Source organism: Phaenicophaeus curvirostris, unplaced genomic scaffold (assembly GCF_032191515.1).
Source record: "Phaenicophaeus curvirostris isolate KB17595 unplaced genomic scaffold, BPBGC_Pcur_1.0 scaffold_69, whole genome shotgun sequence".
Classification (NCBI taxonomy): domain Eukaryota; kingdom Metazoa; phylum Chordata; class Aves; order Cuculiformes; family Cuculidae; genus Phaenicophaeus; species Phaenicophaeus curvirostris.
In genome coordinates this window covers 642,154-660,963 of record NW_027206691.1, presented here as the reverse complement: position 1 = coordinate 660,963, position 18,810 = coordinate 642,154, and the positions used below count along the sequence as shown (strand labels likewise).

The following is an 18,810-nucleotide window of genomic DNA, read 5'->3' as shown; positions in this document are numbered from 1 at the left end:
CTATGTTGGCTAGTGTGATGCTGTTGGCTAGCACAGCACTACGTTGGCTCGTGGGGTGCCACGTTGGCTAATGGGGTGCTTTCCTGCTTAGTGGAGTGTTGCACTGGCTGCAGGCCGCTGTGTTGGCTAGCAGAGCTCTACACTGGCTAGTGGCGCGCTTCAGTGAGTAGTGGGGCCCTTCAGTGGCTACTGAGCTCTTCATTGGCCAGGAGCACGCTACACTGGCCAGTGGAAGACTCCCATGGGCTAGCAGGCTCTTCAGCGGCCAGCAGCACACACTGCTGGCCTGTGAAAGACTCTAGGGCTCACGGGCAAGCGCAGGGATCCCCGGGAACGCGACGGTGGCCATCGGCCAGTGCTTACCCAAGACGCGCAAGAGGACAGCGGCGTAGCCAACGTGGAGTCGCCCACGCTCCGGGAAGAGCCCCTGGCACAGGAATCGCCCCTGGGCGGCCGCCCGCAGCTCCCGCAGCTCCAGCGTCCCGTTGCGCAGGGTCACCCTGCCCAGCGTCCCCGCGCCGGGGGCCACTGCCACCTCTCTGCCTGAGCCCACGGCCACTGCCCGCGGCGGCCCTGAGCCCTCCGGCTCCGCCACGAAACTCCAGAAGACGACAGCCGGCGGTGCCGCCGCCACACGCCCGCAGCTCAGCTCCACCGCACGGCCCTGAACCCCCGTCACTGCCCACTCCTCGTAGCCCGCCTCTCCGGCCGCCAGCGGCTGCCCTGCCGGGGGGCAGCGGGGTCAGGGCCCGCTTGCGCCCGGGCAGCCGGGGCTCGGGGGCTCTGCTCACCCCCTGCCAGCACCGGCAGCAGCCACAGCGCCCACGGTCCCCTCCAGTGCGGCGCTGCCCAGCCTCGTGCCATGGCGCCATGTCCAGCAGCGCGGAGCGATGGCGAAGCAGGGCTGCGCTCTCCGCGCCAACCTCTTCTCTGGTTTCCCCTGGGGAATTAAGCCCTGCCCTGATTAACCGTTAATTATTTATCAGCCTGCTCGTGCGGGCTGGAAGGAACCTGGTGCTGCCACCGGCCTCGGTCCCTGCAATCTCAGGGCTGAGGACAGGCGCGCTCGCTCAAGGAGCGGCAGCATTGCCTCCATCCCCCAGGGGTGGGGGTTGATCCCTGTCCCACACTCACCCCCCCAGCCTCTGTTTTATGGCCAAAGGAAGGGAAAATAGGCTCCCACAGCCCCGTGGCGGAGCATGCGGGGTCTGGGAGCTGGGGAAGCCGGGCGGCAAGCGGGGTTTGATATTTCATCTCCCTCTCCACAGCAGCCCCAGCCCATAAAACATTCATGGGGGCAGCCAGGCTGTAACACAACGCAGGGGGAGCGCCCCAACCAGAGGGGTCTGCGGGCCAGATCCCACCCCCAGAGCCTGTGTCCACTGAGGAAGGGGCTCAGCCGGAGCAAACCAAGAGTGTGAGGCTGCCTGCAAAGAGGTTTGGGGATCGAACGCCCACTGTGGGGTAAAGCCGGGCCGGGGGGCTACAGAGCCAGCTGAGGCTTTGCTCCCCGAGCTGCTGCCAGACGGCTCCGGGCACAGTTTCTGCCTGGACAGGTCAGGTTTGTAAAGCAACTGGGAAAGCTGAAGCAAGGGGAGCAGGGGATGTTGGTGGCTAAGGACACAACCGTCAACACTTGGAGCCAATAAAAACACGTCTGCACTGAGCGTAGGGATAAATTCCAAATTCCTGTTGCACAGGAGGAACACCACCACCCTAGCAAGGATTTAATTCCATTCTGTTAGAGACAGGCTTGGTGACAGCGAAGGGACAACCCCTGACCCCTGCCCAGCAGCCCACGAGCTCCCGGCTCTTCCAGTCCCCAAACTGCTCCACTCGGGCTCCGCGACAGCAGCTCCTGCCGCCACCTACCGAGAGCCCGTCATTCCGTTTTCTAACAACTCCGCTTTTCTCCCCATTCTTTCTTTCTGAGCTTTTTCTCCAGGTTTTTGTGGCAGAAAGGTACCTGTCGCTGCTGCCTGGAGACAAGCAGCAGAGTTCTGGAGCCAGCTCCTGCTGCTTCCCCGTTTCCTGACCACTCTGAGCGCATCCAGAGGTGCCGCTGAGGAGCATCACCCCAAGCCGAGCGCCATGGGGATTCCTCCCACCCTGCAGAGCCAGGGCTCTGAAAACCTCGGCCACAGAACCAGAACAAAACCAGGGACAAGAACCGCTGGGGCTGAGGGCTCCCCTGCCTCCTCCCAGCATCCCAACAAAGCCAAACTATGTGGGGAAACTCTTAAGAGAACTGGAACATCTTCCCCTGTAACTTTTCCTTCTGTTCCTGAACCAAAACTGGGACGGGGGGGCAGCACACCCCTGGTCCTCACTCAGTTTTCCAGCCTCTCGAGCTCATCCATGTCATCTGGGTCCAGCTCCTTGATCTTGGTCTCTGTAGGAAGGAAACAAAAATTGCCAGTGTTGGGCACGAGCTGGTAAAACCAAAGCCCGGCCGCCGGTGAGCTGGCATTTGTGCCGCTTGCGTGCACAGGCATGGGTGGGAACGCTCCTGTGTGGGTGGGATTTCCAGTCCACGGCCCTCAAGCAACAGCCAAGGAAACTGGGAGAAGGCACAGTGCCAAGTGAGGGAGTGCAGTGGCCTGGACTCTGAAAGCAAGAAGTGCCCCAAACCAGAAGCAGCGTGTCCGAGAGAGGAGCCCTAAGCCAGAAGCACCTTGTCCGAAAGTGAGAGGTCCCAAGCCAGAAGCAGCATGTCCCAATCGGTTTCCAAAGCCGCTCCCACCCTCTCCTCCCACCTCCAAACCGATGCAGGACAGGGGAGGTTCAGGGGAGGACAGGGCCTGTGAAGGCCCTGGCAAGTCACACACAAAATCTCAGGCTACTGAACAAACGGCCCAGTGGCCAGCTGGACAAACACACAGTGCTGGGTGGGGAGAACGGGCTGAGGGGCTGGATCAAAGCGTCACAGTGACTGCGGTCACATCAGGCTGGCGACCAGTCCCTAGTGGCATTCCGCGGGGTTCATCCCAGGGCCAGCGCTCCTCAGCATTCTCAGAAATTACCTGGATGCGGGACTGGAAGGTTTAATAACTCAGTTTGGGGATGTCATGGAAGTGGGTGAGCTGCTGACACCCCAGAGAGCAGAGAGGCCCCGCAGAGGGATCGGACAAACGGGAGAGATGGGCAATCACGACCGCAGGGAGTTTAACTGGGGCGAGGGCCTTGTTCTGCCCCTGGGACACGGATGGACGGACAGCCCGGGGAGCGCGAGGCTGGAGAGCAGCCCTGCAGAAAGGGATCAGGGGGTTCTGGTCCATGGCAAGTCGGCCACGAGGTAGCAGTGACCTGGCAGCCAACCACGTCCTGGGTGCATCCAGCACGGCATCGCTCGCCAAGCGAGGGAGGGGATTGTCCCGCTCTGCTCCGCACTGGGGCCCCACCTTGAGCACCGGGGACAGTTTGGGAGCCACAGGATAAAAAGGATCTAAAGCTGCTGGAGTGTCCAGAGGAGGGCACAGAGTTTAAGAGTTTAGAGGGGAAGTGTATGAGAAGTGGCTGAAGTCCCTTGGTCTGATCAGCCTGGAAAAGATGAGACTGAAGAGAAACCTCATCGCGCTATGCAGCTTCCTCAATGGGGAGGAGGAGGAGCAGGCACTGAGCTCTTCCCTCTGGACATGAGGGCATGGCATGAAGATGCCAGGGCAGGGTTAGGTTGGACATTGGGAAAAGGTTCTTCCCCCAGAGGGTGGTGGAGCGCAGGAACAGCTCCCAGGGAAGCAATCCCAAGGCTGACAATATTCCAGAAGTGTTTGGCCAACGCCCCCAGCCCTACAGTGTGAATTGTGGGGTTGTCCTGTGCAGGGACAGGAGTTGGACTTGATGAGACTTGGGGGTCCCCTCCCACTAAGGACATTCTGTGATTCTGTTTCTCTGAAAACGTCTGCTATGGATAAAAACCCCCTCAAAGGGCAAGGGGGACAGAAGGGAGGCTCCACCTGGTGCCTGTGCCGAGTAAGACACGCCCAGGGAGAAGAGCAGCCCAATAAGGTCCCTTTGCAGATGGGAAATGAGCTGAAGGGAGATCACCAGTCCCAGAACCTATCCCAGCGAGGCAGATACATGTGAATGCTTACGGAAATACTCCTCTATCTTGTGCACAAGCCCCACGTTACAGCTTTCCACCATGCTGAAGGCGATGCCCTTCTTCCCAAAGCGTCCAGTTCGCCCGATGCGGTGGAGATAGGTCTCAAAATCTGGCTCGTTTCTTCTCCGAGAGGTGGGGAGGCTGAAGTTCACCACGATGGTGACTTGCTGCACATCGATCCCTGAGAAACAGTGAGATCAGGGCTGCGGGAAAGGCTCCCTGGGCCCAACATATCCCGTACGATCCCTGCCTTAAGCCATGCTGCCACCAGAAGCAGCAGATGCCAGGAGGTGTGTTTCACCCCCTTCGGAATTGCAAGGGGCACTGGGTTTTCCAGAGGTACCTCTGGCGCAGACATTGGTGACAATGAGGACCTTCTCCTTTCCTTCGCGGAAGCGCTGGATGATGTTGGCCCGCTGCGGCACCGTCAGCTCCGCTGTCAGCATCGCCACTTGGTGCCCGTCCTGGCTCATCTCCGCCGCCAGCCAGCTCGCACTCCTCCGAGTCTGAGGTGTGGCGAGAGGCAGGCTGAGGTTCCGCAGCAGCCCTCCCACCGCTCTGCTCCCTCCCAGCCAACCCTTCACTGCTATTTCCCCCTGTTTTGAGTCTCCTGCTCCTTTCGAGGGACCTCCTGGTGCTTTTTAACACCGCAAAACAAGATCAAAACAATGAAAACAAGCAGGAAGCTTCTGTCACAAAGGGCAAGGAAAAACAGGGTGTTCTGGTGACCGTGGAAGCCCGGCAAAGGCAGTCCCAGCTGGTAGGAGAGATGCTTTTAAAAGCTGCCTTTGCCATATCACTGTCCTTTCAGTGCTGGCAACGCGTTCCCCATCCCTCCCTGGGCTCTGCTCCATGATTTTGAGGATCTGGGGAAAAGCCCTCCACATGCATACTGGAAAAGGAACCATTCCTGTTGTCACTGACTGCAAACCCAGTGCTGTCCCCAGGCAGGCGGAGCTGCGTTACCTGGCAGAAGACAACAGCCTGGCCGATGGTGACGCAGCCGTAGATGTTGCAGAGGGCTCTGTACTTCTCCTCCTGGCTCTCGCATATAAAGAAGTACTGCCTGATGTTGCTCAGGGTAAGCTCATCCTCACGCAGCTTTATCACGATGGCATTGGATACAATCCGCATGGCGAACGCTCGCACGGCTTCCTTGAAGGTGGCGGAAAACAGCAACATCTGGCAGTCCTTGGGGAGAGCCCTGGAGCAGGGAAAAAGGACTGGTCAGCCCAGAGGAGCCACAGCTGCCCAGATCTGCTCGCTCAGAGAGATAAAAGCTCATTTCAGTTGATTTTGTGTTGCCTTCAAGAGAAACCAATCCAAGGGCTGTAACTGGGCAGAGTAAAGGTAAGCGAAATAAAAGTCTTCCTGTGTGTTTCACAGATACGGTTTTACAGAAAGCCGGGTCCCTGGGCTCACCTTTCCCTGGATGCATCTTCAGCATCACAGGGACTCTCTTTTGCTGCGCATTCAGGTCCTTTGGAGACCAATTCACTCAAAGCTAAGCAAAGAGGGGGAAAGGCCAGGGAAGCAGGATGCCAGCCATCAGGACGATGGGGAAGGGGCTGGAGAACAAGGGTTACGAGGAGCAGCTGAGGGGCTTCGGGTTGTTTAGCCTGGAGAAAAGAAGGCTGAGGGGAGACCTTATAAATCACAGCTCCCTGAAAGGAGGTTGTGGTGAGGTGGGTACTGGGCTCTTCTCCCAGGGGACAGGTGACTGGAAGAAAGGAAATGGCCTAAAATTGCGCCAGAGCAGATTTAGCCTGGGTATTGGGAAAAATGTTTCCGTCAAAAGGGTTCTGGGGCGCTGGCAGAGGCTGCCCATGGAGGTGGCCGAGTCCCCATCCCTGGAGGGGTTTAAAAGCCGGGCACATGAGGTGCTCAGGGATCTGGTTTAGTAATGGACAGGGATGGTTGGACACAGTGATTTCAAAGGTCTTTTCCAATCAAGCGATTCTATGATCACTCACTTCTGAATGCGAATGCTCTGGCAGGAGAGGCCCTGCATGTCGATCATGATGTCAGCTTCATCCAGCACGAACACCTTGATCTTCTTCACGTCTACGAGGCCACGTTTGAAACACCAGTCCAGCATTGTCCCTGGCGTCCCGATGACGATTTGCTCCTCCAGCGCCACGCCCTGAGGAACTGCCAGAGCAGGAAATGGCAGCCCACCACCTCCAACCAACACCAGCGCATTTTTCACTTGTTCATCTCAGATTCTGGCCTTTGAGGGGGGCCATCGCAAAGTGGAGCTGGAGGTTTTAACCACAATCAGGGCTGACGCTTCCCTACAGCCTTGGGGAGGTAGAAACCAGCCCCACGTGTGCAGGGGGCACTCTGAAAGCAGCCAGCAATCGCAAAATAGACTCCTTAGCAGGAGCGGGGAATACAGACAGAGTTTTATTGGCTGCACGGAGGTCTGTGCAGCTTCTGGTAGCTCAAGGTTCCGAGAAGATCCCTGTACTCACAGGACACTTCCATGATCGTGCTTGGCAGGACCGGACTCACCTCTGTTTCCTTGGACAGCATAGGCAACCTTGATGTCGGCGCAGAACTTCCCGATGGTCTCAACCACATTCCCAGTCTGCAGGGCCAGCTCGTAGGTGGGAGCCAAGCAGAGGCACTTTGAGGGAGAGAACTGTCAGGCAAGAAACGCCTCGTCGGAAAGCCGAGGGTGCTCCCAGGACGGGGAACACCAGGCAGACGACAAGGGATTTTGACAGGGCAGGAAGAGCACGAGAAGATCCCAGGCTGCTCAAGTCACTCCAGAGCACAGGGGAAGCTGAGGAGCTGGGAACACAGCACAGCTAAAGGGGTGTGGGCAGAAAGAAGTCACCGTAGCTGCTTTTGAGGGAATATGTCTCTGGAAGCTCGGTGACACTGGTTTCCGCATCCAGATTTAAAGCAAGTGTTTAAATCACCCCCTGTACTTGAGATGAGAGACTTTAAATCGCAGCTGGCAGAGTTGATTCTGTGGGCAGAGGTGACCAGGGCTCGTGGGGCTGCTGGAGCCACCAGAAAGCCAGCACCTCTGCGCCTGATATTCAGCGTTTAAATTCCAGGCTCTCTAAAGCCTGGCTTAATCCACTGCCAGCAAGTGTGAGCACCTGCCTCGGGCGGGCACCACCTCCCTTCTGCCCTTCCTGCTGCTGCGAATGCCCTGGGGCTTCACTATCCCCTCCAGCAGACGGGATCACAGAGGGACAGGGACACAAACCAGAGCTCTGCCCTTAACAGCACCTCACGGGCTCCAGCAAAGCCCTCCTGCCTCAGCTCTCCCTCTCCTGTGTTACCTGCGGGTATTTCTCGGCGGCACTAACTCTGCTCAACATGGCCAAGACAAAAGCTGCTGTTTTCCCTGTCCCTGACTGGCTCTGGGCAATCAGATTTTGGGGCCTGCAAGGCAAAGACTGCTTAGTGGTGCACAAGGGGCGGGTGTCACGAGGCTGGGGATGCCTCGAGGAACCCAGGGCCCACCAACGCAGCGTGGCTACTCACGGATACGCCAGCATGATGGGCAGAGCCTGCTCCTGGATCTTGGATGGCCGGTTGAAGCCTGCCATGTAAATCCCCTGCAAAAGCTCCTCCTTCCTGTAAGACAGAGGATAGGACGGCGTGTCAGGAGTGGAGGCGGCTGCTCGCCTGCTGTACGCGCCTGACCCGCCATGACTTACAGGGGCAGCTGCTCAAAGGATTTGATGGAACAGAGCGGGGAGCTGGGGTCCTGCTGCAGGATCTCCACTTTCTGACTCGACTCCACCAGGGACATACGGATCAGCTTGTTCAGCAGGGAGGATTCTGCCGGGTGCTCTGGAAAGGAAGGAACCAGTGAGGAAGAAGAGCACCCATTTCCCCTTCCTCTTCCTTCTTCCCTTCTCTCCCTCTCCAATTCTCACACAGAATCATAGAATCACTTGGTTGGAAAAGACCTTTGGGATCATCAATCCCAACCCTCCCAGTCCTCTACTGAACCATCCCTGTGCACCTCATCTGTCTGGCTTTTAAATCCACCAGAGATGGTGACCCTACCACCTCCCTGAGCAGCATCTGCCAGCTCCTGAGAACCCTTTCAGTGATGAATTTTTTCCTGATGCCCAGCCTAAACCTGCCCTGGTGCAACTTGAGGCCATTTCCTCTCATCCCACCACCTGTCACTGGGGAGACGAGCCCAGGATCCACCTCACTACAACCTCCTATCCAGGAGCTGCAGAGAACAATGAAATCTCTCCTCAGTCTCCGCTTCTCCAGATTCAACAGCTCCAGGTCCCTCAGCTCCTCCTGTTCTCCAGACCCTTCCCCAGACACACTCCAGCCCCTCAATGTCCTTCTCGGGTCCAAAACGGAACCCAGGATTTGAGGTGCAGACTCACCAGCACCGAGTCCAGGGGGACGATCCCTGCCCTGCTCCTGCTGGCCACCCCATGGCCGATCCAAGCCAGGATGCTGGTGGCCTTCTTGGCCACCTGGGCCACTGCTGGCTCATGTTCAGCCGCTGTCAGCCAACACTCCCAGGTCCTTTTCCATGGGGCAGCGTTCCAGCCACTCATCCCCAAGCCTGGAGCTGCACAGGGTTGTTGTATCCCAAGTGCAGGACCCAGCGCTTGGCCTTGTTGAACCTCATCCCATTGGTCTCAGCCCATGGATCCAGCCTAGCCAGGTCCCTCTGCAGAGCCTCCCTGCCCTCAAGCAGACTGACCCTTCCTCCCAAGCTGGTGTCACAGAATGGTTTGAGTTGGAAGGGACTTAAAGATCACGTCATTCCAGCCCCCTTGTCATGGGCAGCGACACCTCCCTCTGCATCAGGGGGCTCCAAGCCCCATCCAACCTGGCCTTGAACACTTCAAGGAATGGGGCAGCCATAACTTAGACGGACAACCTGGGCCAGGGCCTCCCCACCCTCAGCATGAAGAATTTCCTCTTCATGTCTAATCTAAATCTTCCCCCTTCCAATTTAAAGCCATTGTCCCTTGTCCTACCCCTGCCCTCCCTGATCAAGAGCCCCTCCCCACCTTTCCTGGAGCCCCTTTCAGCACTGGAAGCTGTTCTAAGGTCTCACTGGAGCCTTCTCCAGGCTTAACAACCTCAGGTTTCTCAGCCCATCCTCATAGCAGAGGCGCTCCAGTTCTTGGATCATCTCTGTGGCCACCTCTGGACTTGCTCCAACAGCTCCACGTCTTTCCTGTGCTGAGGACTCCAGAACTGGACGCAGAGCTCCAGGTTGGGTCTCACCAGAGCAGAGCAGAGCAGAGGGGCACAATCCCCTCCCTGGCCCGGCTGGTCCCACAGCTTTGGATGCAGCCCAGGGCACGGTTGGTTTCGGGGCTGTGAGTGCACGTTGCCGGCTCATGTGGATCTTCTCCTCCCCCAGCACCCCAAGTCCCTGTCCTCAGGGCTGCTCCAACCACATCATCCCCCAGCCTCTGCTGAAACTGAAGGTGCCAGCACAGCTCTACTGAAACTGAAGTGCCAGACAGCACAGTCGCGGCCACACCCGCTGCCAGAGGCCGCGCTGAGCCCGGCCCGCACTGCCCCCCTCACCTCTCCTCTGCTCCTCCTCCTCCTCCTCCGGCTCCTCCCGCCATCCCCGCCGGTGCTGGGGGCGCTGCGGGGACAGAGCGGAGCGTTACGAGGCGGGGGGCGGGGGCGGCTCGGGGCGGGGACGGGATCAAGGGATCACGGGCCGCCGCGCACCTCCCACCACCCGCCTCGCTCCGCCGCCATCGCCCCGCGACCCCGAGCGGCCCGGTCGGGGCGGTCACTTCCGGTCGGGAGGTCACTTCCGGTCGAGGAGGTAACTTCCGGTCGGGAGGTTACTTCCGGGCGGCGGCGGCGCAGGTGGGGACCGGGGGGGCCGGTGGGACGAGACACCCCCGGCTCCGAGGTGGGAGGGCCCCACCGCAAACCTGGAGTCCCAAACCCCGGGAGGGAGCCCCCGAAAGAGCGGGGAAGCCCCCAAGGCTGGGAGGGATCCCCCCAAAGCGGGAGGAAGTCTCCGGAGGGGCCCCAGCGGGCAGGGATCCAGCCCCGTCCCCAGAGGGGCCTTTCCCACCCTGTAAGAAATTCCTAAAACCTGGGAAGGAGTCCCGAAACTTTGCAGAACCCCCAGATCAGCAGGGATCCCCCTACCCTGTAAAGGACCCCCAAATCCCAGGAGGGAGCCTCCCCTCCAGCCTGGGAGCTGCCCCCCAAATCCCAGGAGGGGCCCACCAAGTGCTGGGAGGAATCCATCTCTCATCCCAGGAGGCGGCTCCAAAGCCAAGAGGGAGTCCCCAAACCGGGAGGGATCTCTCCAAACCCTAGAAGGGAGCCCCAAACACCAGGAGGGATCTCCCCAAACAATGAGGAGGCAGCCCCAAACCCCCAGGAGGACCTCCTGAATCCCAGGGGGGGACCCGAAAACCAGGGAAGGAGCCCCAAACTCCAGGAAGGACCCCGTGAATCCTGGAAGGGAGCCCCAAATACCAGGAGGGAACCCTAACCCTGTGAGGGATGTCCCCAAACCATGATAGTATCCCCTAATACAGAAGGAAGCCCCTAAAACTGGGTAGGACTGCCAAACCAAACCAGGAGGGATTTCCCCCTCCGTAAGGGACACCCAAACTCCGGGAAGGACCCAGGAGAGAGCCTCAAACATCAGGAGCAACACCCCAAACTGGGAGGCGCCCCAAGCACCGTGAGGGTCTGCAAAACATGGGAGGGATCTCCCCAAACCATGACAGAACCCCCTAACGCAGGATTGAGCCTCCAAAACTGGGCAGGAGCCTCGATTCAGGAGGGATCCTCCAAATCCCAGGACAGACCCTCTGGATCCTGAGAGGGAGCCCTAGATGCCAGGAGGGAGCCTGAAGCTGTGGGAAGGACCCCAAAACCTGTGAGGGAGCCCCAAATACTGGGAAGCATCACCCCAAACCATGACAGAACCCTGCATCCCAGGAGGGGCCCCAAACATGAGGAGGGATCTCCCCAAATTGTGATGGGACCCCCTAAACCTGGATGAGGCCTCCAAAACTGGGCAGAGCATGCAAACAGGGAGGGATTCCCCCCACCCCACCCTATAAGGGATCCCCAGATGCCGGGAGGGAGCTCTCGACACCTAGGAGGAATCCACATCTCATCCCAGGAGAGACCCCCCACCCTGTGAGGAACCCCCAACTCCTGGAGGTCCACAGAGATGATCCAAGGCCTGGAGCACCTCTGCTATGAGGCAGGCTGACAGAGTGGGGGTTGTTCAGCCTGGAGAAGGCTCCTAGGACACCTTAGAGTAGCTTCCAGTACTGAAAGGGACTCAAGGAAAGCTGGGGAGGGGCTTTTAATCAGGGAGTGCCGGGATAGGACAAGGGACAATGGCTTTAAATTGGAAGGGGGAAGATTTAGATTAGACCTTAGGAAGAAATTCTTCGCTCTGAGGGTGGGGAGGCCCTGGCCCAGGTTGCCCAGAGCAGGGGTGGCTGCCCCATCCCTGGAGGGGTTCAAGGCCAGGTCGGATGTTCTTTAAGGTCCCTTCAAACTCAAGCCATTCCATGATTCTATAAAATAGCCCACAGACCATAAGTCTTTTCACAAACTTTATTAAAGGAACTTTTAGAAATTGTCGAGAACTTTGAGGCGGATAAAAGCAGCTGGTGCTCAGTTCCCGCCTCACAGGCAAGGAGCAGGGCTCAAGGTGCTACCAGGGAGTGGTTTTCTCTGGCAGGAGGCCCCTGGCCAGGTCCCAGCGCACCTTCCAGCACAGGGCAGCTCTCTTCTTCTCCGTGGGCACGGTGTAGTTGTTGGGGATGGGGAGGTGCTGCGGACGGTGGGGCAGCTCGGGCTCACAGAGCATCTTCTTCCGGATGCCCCAGCGCACTTCTTTCCACCGATCCTCCCCTGGGATTCCAAATTTCTCCCAATCTCGTTTATAGTCAACATATTTGGCCACGCAGTCAGTTTTCCCCCGGTTACGGCCCAGCAGCTCGAACCGCGGAGGAATGAAGGACTTGGGTTGTTCTGCTGCAGCTCTGTAATGAGAATCATGAGAGCTCTGGCTCCCCAAATCCGCAGGGAGAAAGCAGGGGCTGTCCCTGCGGGGCCACCAGGGATGGGAGCTGTTGCTTGACTCTATTTCCCCCTCAGAGCTGCTGTCTTCTGGGCTTGGCCTATGATGAAGCATCTTCTGCCTCAGGCTCCGGGTGTTGGTGCTGCTCCCCGACTCGTCAAAGACCTCCACTCCTCCATCAGGTCTGTGCCTCAGCACCTTTCTTTTCATGACCATCCTCCTGCTTCCCCTCTGATCCTCAGGAAATGCCAGAAGGGTTGATCGCACCCCTAGACCGAGAGAGGCCTGGGCATAGAGATCATCGTTGGGCTGTGCTTGCTCCTCAGCTGCCGGAGTGACCCAGATACACCGCTCCGGTCCCCACATCTCCTTAGTTTCTGCCAGACTGGGTGGATCCTGCAAAAAATAAACTGCAGTTAATTTATCGTGGCACATTTAAGCTGGCTGAAGAGATCAAGGGCTTGGACCCTCAGTGCCTGGGGGTCAGGGGTGCAATTTAGGTGGTGGTTGGTCTCTGGGGCCCTGGGAATGCTGGCTGCAATTCCAAACCTCCCGCTGCCAGCGAAAGGCCCTTTCCTTACAGCAGATGGAAGCACAGCACAGCTGTAAAGCAACCCCCGAATTCCTGCTTGAATTACACAAAGTATGAAGGGGATAATGGACAAAGACAGGACAGGTTCAGCCCAACCTGTGAGCGCCGAGCAGTCATAACGGTGTCGGAATCATAGAATGCTTTGGGTTGGAAGGGACCTTCACAGATCAGGCTTCCCTTGTTCTTTTATAAACATGGTAGTATCTGGTCCCGATTTAACCCAGGGGCATCCAAGAGGGCGTTTTCCTGCCTCCGAGAAGGAAAAGGCTCAGTCGGTACTTTTAGGTGTTGTCTACGGTAGCCTGAAGGCTGTTTGAGTCTGGTTACAGTAAACCTCAAGCCCTGCTGTGAAAGGGGATCCGGACATAGTTTCCACTTGCTCCACAGGCCTAAGAATACTTTGTGCTGCAAAGCGGGTTTGAAAAACCACAAGTTTGCAGGGTGCCGTTATGAAACACTGGAGCAGATGGTGCGGCGGGATGAATGGCAGCCGTTCACGCGCTCTCTGGAGTGTTGATGCTGGCTGAGCACGGTGTGAAAATGGAAAGGGCTCCGCGATGGCTCTGCATGGATCGCAAAAGGCAAGCTGGGAACGTGCTGCCGCCACGCCTGAGCTGACGGAGCAGAGCCGATCATGTGGCAGCAGCAGCACCTGGGGGAGGGGGAGTGATTCCAAAGTGCAAAACAAGAGTTGAGTGAGATGAAACTGTCCGAGCTAAGTGCCTGTGGCCCTTCCTACGCCCCACCAGAAATATGGAGGAGTTGAAAACTAAAGAATTATTCCATGATAACCACTATTTTACCAAGCAAGCCTCTAGGAGTGATGAAAGCCAAATAAAAATGCAACCCCCTGATCTCCTCCTTTCTCTGCAGACCAGCAGCTATGGCCGAGGGGAGCATGGCAACCAACCAAGAGCTGCTCCTGAAGAGGGTGCAGGAGCTGGAAGAGGAGGTGAAGCGGCTGCAGGAGAAGCTACGAGAGGACAAGGAGAGTGCTGGGAGAGAAGAGGCTCCTTCGGCCCCTGGAAAAGCCAAGAAACGCCAGCAACGGCCATTCGATTTTGCTGCCTATGGCCGCAGACACGTAGCACTGAAGATTGCCTACCTGGGCTGGGGCTACCAGGGCTTCGCCAGCCAGGAGAATACTGACAACACCATCGAAGAGAAGCTCTTTGAAGCCTTGAAGAAAACGCGGCTGGTGGACAACAGACAGACCTCCAACTACCACCGCTGTGGGCGGACAGACAAAGGTGTCAGTGCCTTTGGACAGGTGAGGATCCCCCCTGGCTTTCCTGGATTTCTGGGCTGCTTGCATGGGATGGAAATCCGGTGGGATTACTGCCCCACAGTGACGAGCCAAGATAGCACAGGTTGGGCTCATTTTTGAAAAGCCACCAGCTTTTAAATCTGGAAGTGAGCCTGGCGACAGCTTCTTGCAAGGGGGGTGATGATTTTAGACCCTCCAATTATTTGTTTGTGCAGGTTGTTTTCCATATTAATGCTAGGTTTTTCCAGAGACCTGTTTTGAGAGGATGAAATGCATTTTAGGTTGCAGCCTCCCAACAGCTCAGCACTGCCAGAAGAGGGGAGATGCCCCTTCCCCCACAGATGCACTTCTTCCTGCACTGACTGCAGTGCCTGGCAGAGCCCTCACAGCCAATTTAACTCCCTAACCCCACCAAAGAAAACCAAATCCAAGACTTTGAGAGCTTCCTGCAGAGCCAGGCAGCTGAATTCCTGTGCAGAAGGGTCTAGGGGAGCCGCAGCCAGCGGAAGAGAGCGTGGGAGCAGGAGCTGGAGGGAGGGGAGCCAGCCAGCCTGCTTTGTGGGCATGGAGCCATCAGGCTGGCTGAGCCACCAGGAAAGCACGGCTTCGCTGCTGAGCCAGCCTCTCCCACTTCCTGAGCCAGGAGAGAAGAGCTGCCTTAGCTTTTCATAGAATCATTTTGCATTGACAGGGTGGTTTTGGCTCGGGTGGGTGGTTGGTTCTCCACGAGATGAGCCACATGAAATAAGAGGCTGCCTTTTCTTGCACTGTTTAAAGCATCCAGGCACCTGCGACGTAATTAAGTTGTCCCCACAACAGGTTTCCCAGACAGCCAAGATGTTACTGCCTTACAGTCAAAAAAAAAGCATATTATATCCCTAAACCAGGGCCTGAAGTTGAAGCTGTTTGGAGACCGGGCTAAGCAGGCAGTCTGCAGAGCTCTGTTTTATTAAAGGAATCCATAGCATCTGCTTGGAGCCACGGCAGAGGCGCTTGCAGCATTCCCTGCAGGAAGGAGTGCTGAGAGCACCTGATTTAAGATGCCATCATCTTAGGAGATCCTAAATTTATTCCACAGTGGTGTAGGAAGTCTTGGCTTCACCTGCCGAGTGCGGCCATCTGTGATCTAATCCCAGCTTCCCTTCTGTCACAGGTGATTTCCCTGGATCTCCGCTCGAACCTGTCGGAGGGGAAGAAGCTCAACGGCCACGAGGGTGCCTCAGAAAGCAAAGGCGAGGGAGAGGAGCTCCGCTACACCCATATTCTGAACAGGGTGCTCCCACCCGACATCCGGGTGCTGGCCTGGGCCCCCGTGGAGCCCGATTTCAGCGCCAGGTTTAGCTGCCTCAAGAGAACCTACCGGTACTTCTTCCCCTGCGCTGACCTGGACGTGGCCCTCATGCATACGGCAGCCCAGAGGTACGTGGGGACCCATGATTTCCGTAACCTCTGTAAAATGGACGTCGCCAATGGGGTGGTCAACTTCCAAAGAACAATCCTCAGTGCCAGTGTGACGTGGGCAGAGACAGGCGGAGAAACGGGGCCACAGGATCCCTTCCGCTTGTGCCAGTTTGAAGTGACAGGACAGGCGTTCCTGTATCACCAAGTCCGCTGCATGATGGCCATCCTCTTCCTCATTGGGCAGCGGATGGAGAGCCCCAAGATCATCGATGAGCTGCTGGATGTGGAGAAGAACCCCCGGAAACCACAGTACAGGTAAGGAGAACGTGGGGAAACCTCCGAGACTGCTTCTCAAAGCAACGGCTGTATGAAACGTGCTGCTGGCACGCTGCTTCTCTGCCAGAATGTGAAGCAGTCCTTACAGTATGGAAGTGAGCTGCTAGCAGCCTCTCTGGGACATATCCCTAGGAATCCCATTTACCTTGCTCTCAGCAAGCTTTTCGATTACTTTAGTCCTTGCTATTTCATCAAAACCAATTCTGTACTTATCTGAAAAAGGAATTCTGTAAAAGGTGAGGCTGTTTCTAGTCAAAAGGACAGATGTGTTTTCACAGAATCACTAGGTTAGAAAGGACCCACTGGACTGTTGAGTCCAACCGTTCCCATCAGTCTGCCCCTCAGCACCTCATGCACCCGTCTTTTAAACTCCTCCGGGGAAGGTGACTCAACCCCCTCCCTGGGCAGCCTGAAAAATTTCCTTGAAAATTTTTTTCCTGATGTCAAGCCTGAACCTCCCCTGGGGGAGCTTGAGGCCATTCCCTCTCGTCCTGTCCCCTGTCACTTGGGAGAAGAGCCCAGCTCCCTCCTCTCCACAACCTCCTTTCAGGGAGTTGGAGAGAGCAATGAGGTCTCCCCTCAGCCTCCTCTTCTCCAGGCTAAACACCCCCAGCTCTCTCAGCCGCTCCTCATAAGGCCTGTTCTCCAGCCCCCTCACCAGCTTCCTTGCTCCTCTCTGGACTCGTTCCAGAGCCTCAACATCCTTCTTGTGGTGAGGGGCCCAGAACTGAATACAGGATTCGAGGAGCGGTCTCACCAGTGCTGAGTACAGAGGGAGAAGAACCTCCCTGGACCTGCTGGTCACACTGTTTCTGATCCAAGCATTCCTCTAGGTAGCCACAGGTAACACCTTCTCTCCTTTTCCCTAGCATGGCAGTCGAGTTTCCCCTTGTCCTGCACGACTGCGAGTTTGAGAACGTACAGTGGCTGTACGACCGAGAAGTGCACGAGTTCAATGTTACACACCTCCAGCGGCTCTGGGCCAACCATGCAGTCAAGACTCAAGTGCTGCGCAGTATGTTACGAGGGCTGGACGCTGCTCCCGTGGCTGCCGGAAAGAGTAAGGATGGAGTTGGGGCAGTACCTGGTGATGGGGGAGGAATATGGGCCACAGGTTAAAAACAAAACACTGTGAGAGAAAGGGCTAACCATAGAACGTCCTGAGAGGGAAGGGACCCGCAAGGCTCACTGGGTCCAACTCCTGCCCCTGCAGAGGACAGCCCCGGAGTTTGCCATGGGGCTGAGGGTTTGGCTGAACACTCCAGCACAGCGTTTGGGTTTGGTGTCGTGGCTGCTCAACCCACTGGTGGTTTTTTTTCAACTGTCCCACAGGTGCAGGGAGCAGCGGGGATGCCACTGTGTCACCTCTGCTCTGCAGCCAGGTCAGCGGCTTTGTGGAAGGGGTCCGAGCGCGCACCTACAAGCCACTGCTGTCACGGCCCCGGTGTGAGGGGCTTGAGCAGCGCGTCCAGCACTTCGTGTCCCGCGGCCGCCTTGCCAAGCCCCAGCCAGGCCATGGCAGGGAGCAGAGCCCCGGCAGCAAGCGGCTCCGCCTGGGTGCTGAGTGACAGTGCAGGGCCCGCAACTGACAATGTTTTTATGTTAAAAAAAAAAAAAATACATGGTTTTCAGTGCTCTTTTTAAGAATATCATAGAATCACTAGGTAGGAAAAGACCCACCGGATCATCGAGTCCAACCATTCCCATCAATCATGGGATTGATCAAACCATCAATCAAACCATGTCCCTCAGCACCTCATCCACCTGTTCCCTTAAACACCTCCAGGGAAGGTGACTCAACCCCCTCCCTGGGCAGCCTCTGCCACTGCCCAATGACCCTTGCCGTGAAAAATTTGTCCCCTTCGTCCTGTCCCCTTCAGCTTGGGAGAAGAGCCCAGCTCCCTCCTCTCCACAACCTCCTTTCAGGTAGTTGGAGAGAGCAATGAGGTCTCCCCTCAGCCTCCTCTTCTCCAGGCTAAACACCCCCAGCTCTCTCAGCCGTTCCTCAGAAGGCCTGTTCTCCAGCCCCTTCACCAGCTTCCTTGCTCCTCTCTGGACTCACTCCAGAGCCTCAACATCCTTCTTGTGGTGAGGGGCCCAGAACTGAACACAGGATTCGAGGAGCGGTCTCACCAGTGCCGAGTCCAGAGGGAGAAGAACCTCCCTGGACCTGCTGGTCACGCCGTTTCTGATACAAGCCAAGATGCCATTGGCCTTCTTGGCCACCTGGGCCACTGCTGCCTCATGGTCAGTCAGCTGTCAACCAACACCCCCAGGTCCCTCTCCTCCAGGGAGCTTTCTAGACAGACTTCTCCTAGTCTGTAGCTGCTCAGGGTTGGGCACTCCCCAAGTGCAGAACCCGGCATTTGGCCTTGTTAAACCTCATCCCATTGGACTCAGCCCATGGATCCAGCCTGTTCAGATCCCTTTGGAGCCTCCCGACCCTCCAGCAGATCGACATTTCCACCCAGCTTAGTGTCGTCCGCAAACTTGCTCAGGGTGCACTCGATGCCTTCATACAGGTCATTGATAAAGACATTGAACAGGGCTGGACCCAGCACTGAGCCCTGGGGAACCCCACTTGTCACTGGCCTCCAGCTGGAGTTAACTCCATTTCCCACCACTCTCTGGGCCCTCCAGCCAACCAGTTTTCCACCCAGGAGAGTGTGCGCCTCTCCAGGCCAGAGGTGACAGTTTCCGAAGCAGAATGCTGTGAGAAACTGTGTCGAAGGCTTTACTCTAGTCCAATATCGACAACTCGTAGTTTCGGGGCGCACTCGGGCCCTCGGAGCCGCTCCCCTATCCCGGCCCCGGTACCTGTATCCAGCGCTCTCGCTCCGCCCGTACCGACTCCGGCCCCAACGGCCGCGGCGTTTCAACCGCCGGAAGGGGCGGGGCCTCCCCGCGGCGAGGACGCCGCTCGGCGCGTGCGATTGGCCGGAAGGCTCTAGCCCCGCCCACCGCTCACTCTGATTGGTCGGGTGGGCGGAGCCGCTCCCCTCGCTGCCGGCTCTGACTGGGTGGGCCCTTCCGCTGGGCGGGCGCCTGTCCCCGCACTGTGATTGGTC

At 57.5% G+C, this 18,810-nt stretch overlaps 3 protein-coding genes across 5 annotated transcripts; 1 reads left to right on the top strand and 2 right to left on the bottom strand.

Annotated features, from left to right (window-relative positions):
• Positions 1-1,675: 1,675 nt before the first annotated feature.
• Positions 1,676-9,844, bottom strand: LOC138734244 (ATP-dependent RNA helicase DDX25-like). 2 transcript variants are annotated; one of them, XM_069881821.1, is made up of 11 exons: positions 9,803-9,844; positions 9,650-9,713; positions 7,786-7,921; positions 7,610-7,702; positions 7,405-7,507; positions 6,620-6,734; positions 6,079-6,256; positions 5,072-5,309; positions 4,449-4,611; positions 4,095-4,286; positions 1,676-2,392 (listed from the first exon to the last, which is right to left on the bottom strand). In XM_069881821.1, the coding sequence occupies exons 1-11, from the start codon at positions 9,830-9,832 to the stop codon at positions 2,331-2,333; spliced, it is 1,374 nt and encodes a 457-aa protein (XP_069737922.1). In that variant the 5' UTR covers positions 9,833-9,844; the 3' UTR covers positions 1,676-2,330. The 2 variants fall into 2 exon arrangements, with proteins under 2 accessions (XP_069737922.1, XP_069737923.1); XM_069881822.1 differs by lacking the exons at positions 9,650-9,713; positions 9,803-9,844 and adding an exon at positions 8,482-9,008.
• Positions 9,845-9,922: 78 nt separating this feature from the next.
• Positions 9,923-17,378, top strand: LOC138734259 (tRNA pseudouridine(38/39) synthase-like). 2 transcript variants are annotated; one of them, XM_069881850.1, is made up of 5 exons: positions 9,923-9,946; positions 13,612-14,008; positions 15,159-15,721; positions 16,612-16,802; positions 17,075-17,377. In XM_069881850.1, the coding sequence occupies exons 2-5, from the start codon at positions 13,622-13,624 to the stop codon at positions 17,308-17,310; spliced, it is 1,377 nt and encodes a 458-aa protein (XP_069737951.1). In that variant the 5' UTR covers positions 9,923-9,946; positions 13,612-13,621; the 3' UTR covers positions 17,311-17,377. The 2 variants fall into 2 exon arrangements, with proteins under 2 accessions (XP_069737951.1, XP_069737950.1); XM_069881849.1 differs by lacking the exon at positions 9,923-9,946 and adding an exon at positions 12,796-13,319 and having other exon boundaries at positions 17,075-17,378.
• Positions 11,663-18,632, bottom strand: LOC138734260 (centriolar and ciliogenesis-associated protein HYSL1-like). Its single transcript, XM_069881851.1, has 2 exons — positions 18,560-18,632; positions 11,663-12,542 (listed from the first exon to the last, which is right to left on the bottom strand). Exon 2 carries the CDS (start codon positions 12,510-12,512, stop codon positions 11,778-11,780), a length of 735 nt encoding a protein of 244 aa, XP_069737952.1. The 5' UTR covers positions 12,513-12,542; positions 18,560-18,632; the 3' UTR covers positions 11,663-11,777.
• Between the last annotated feature and the right edge of the window lie 178 nt (positions 18,633-18,810).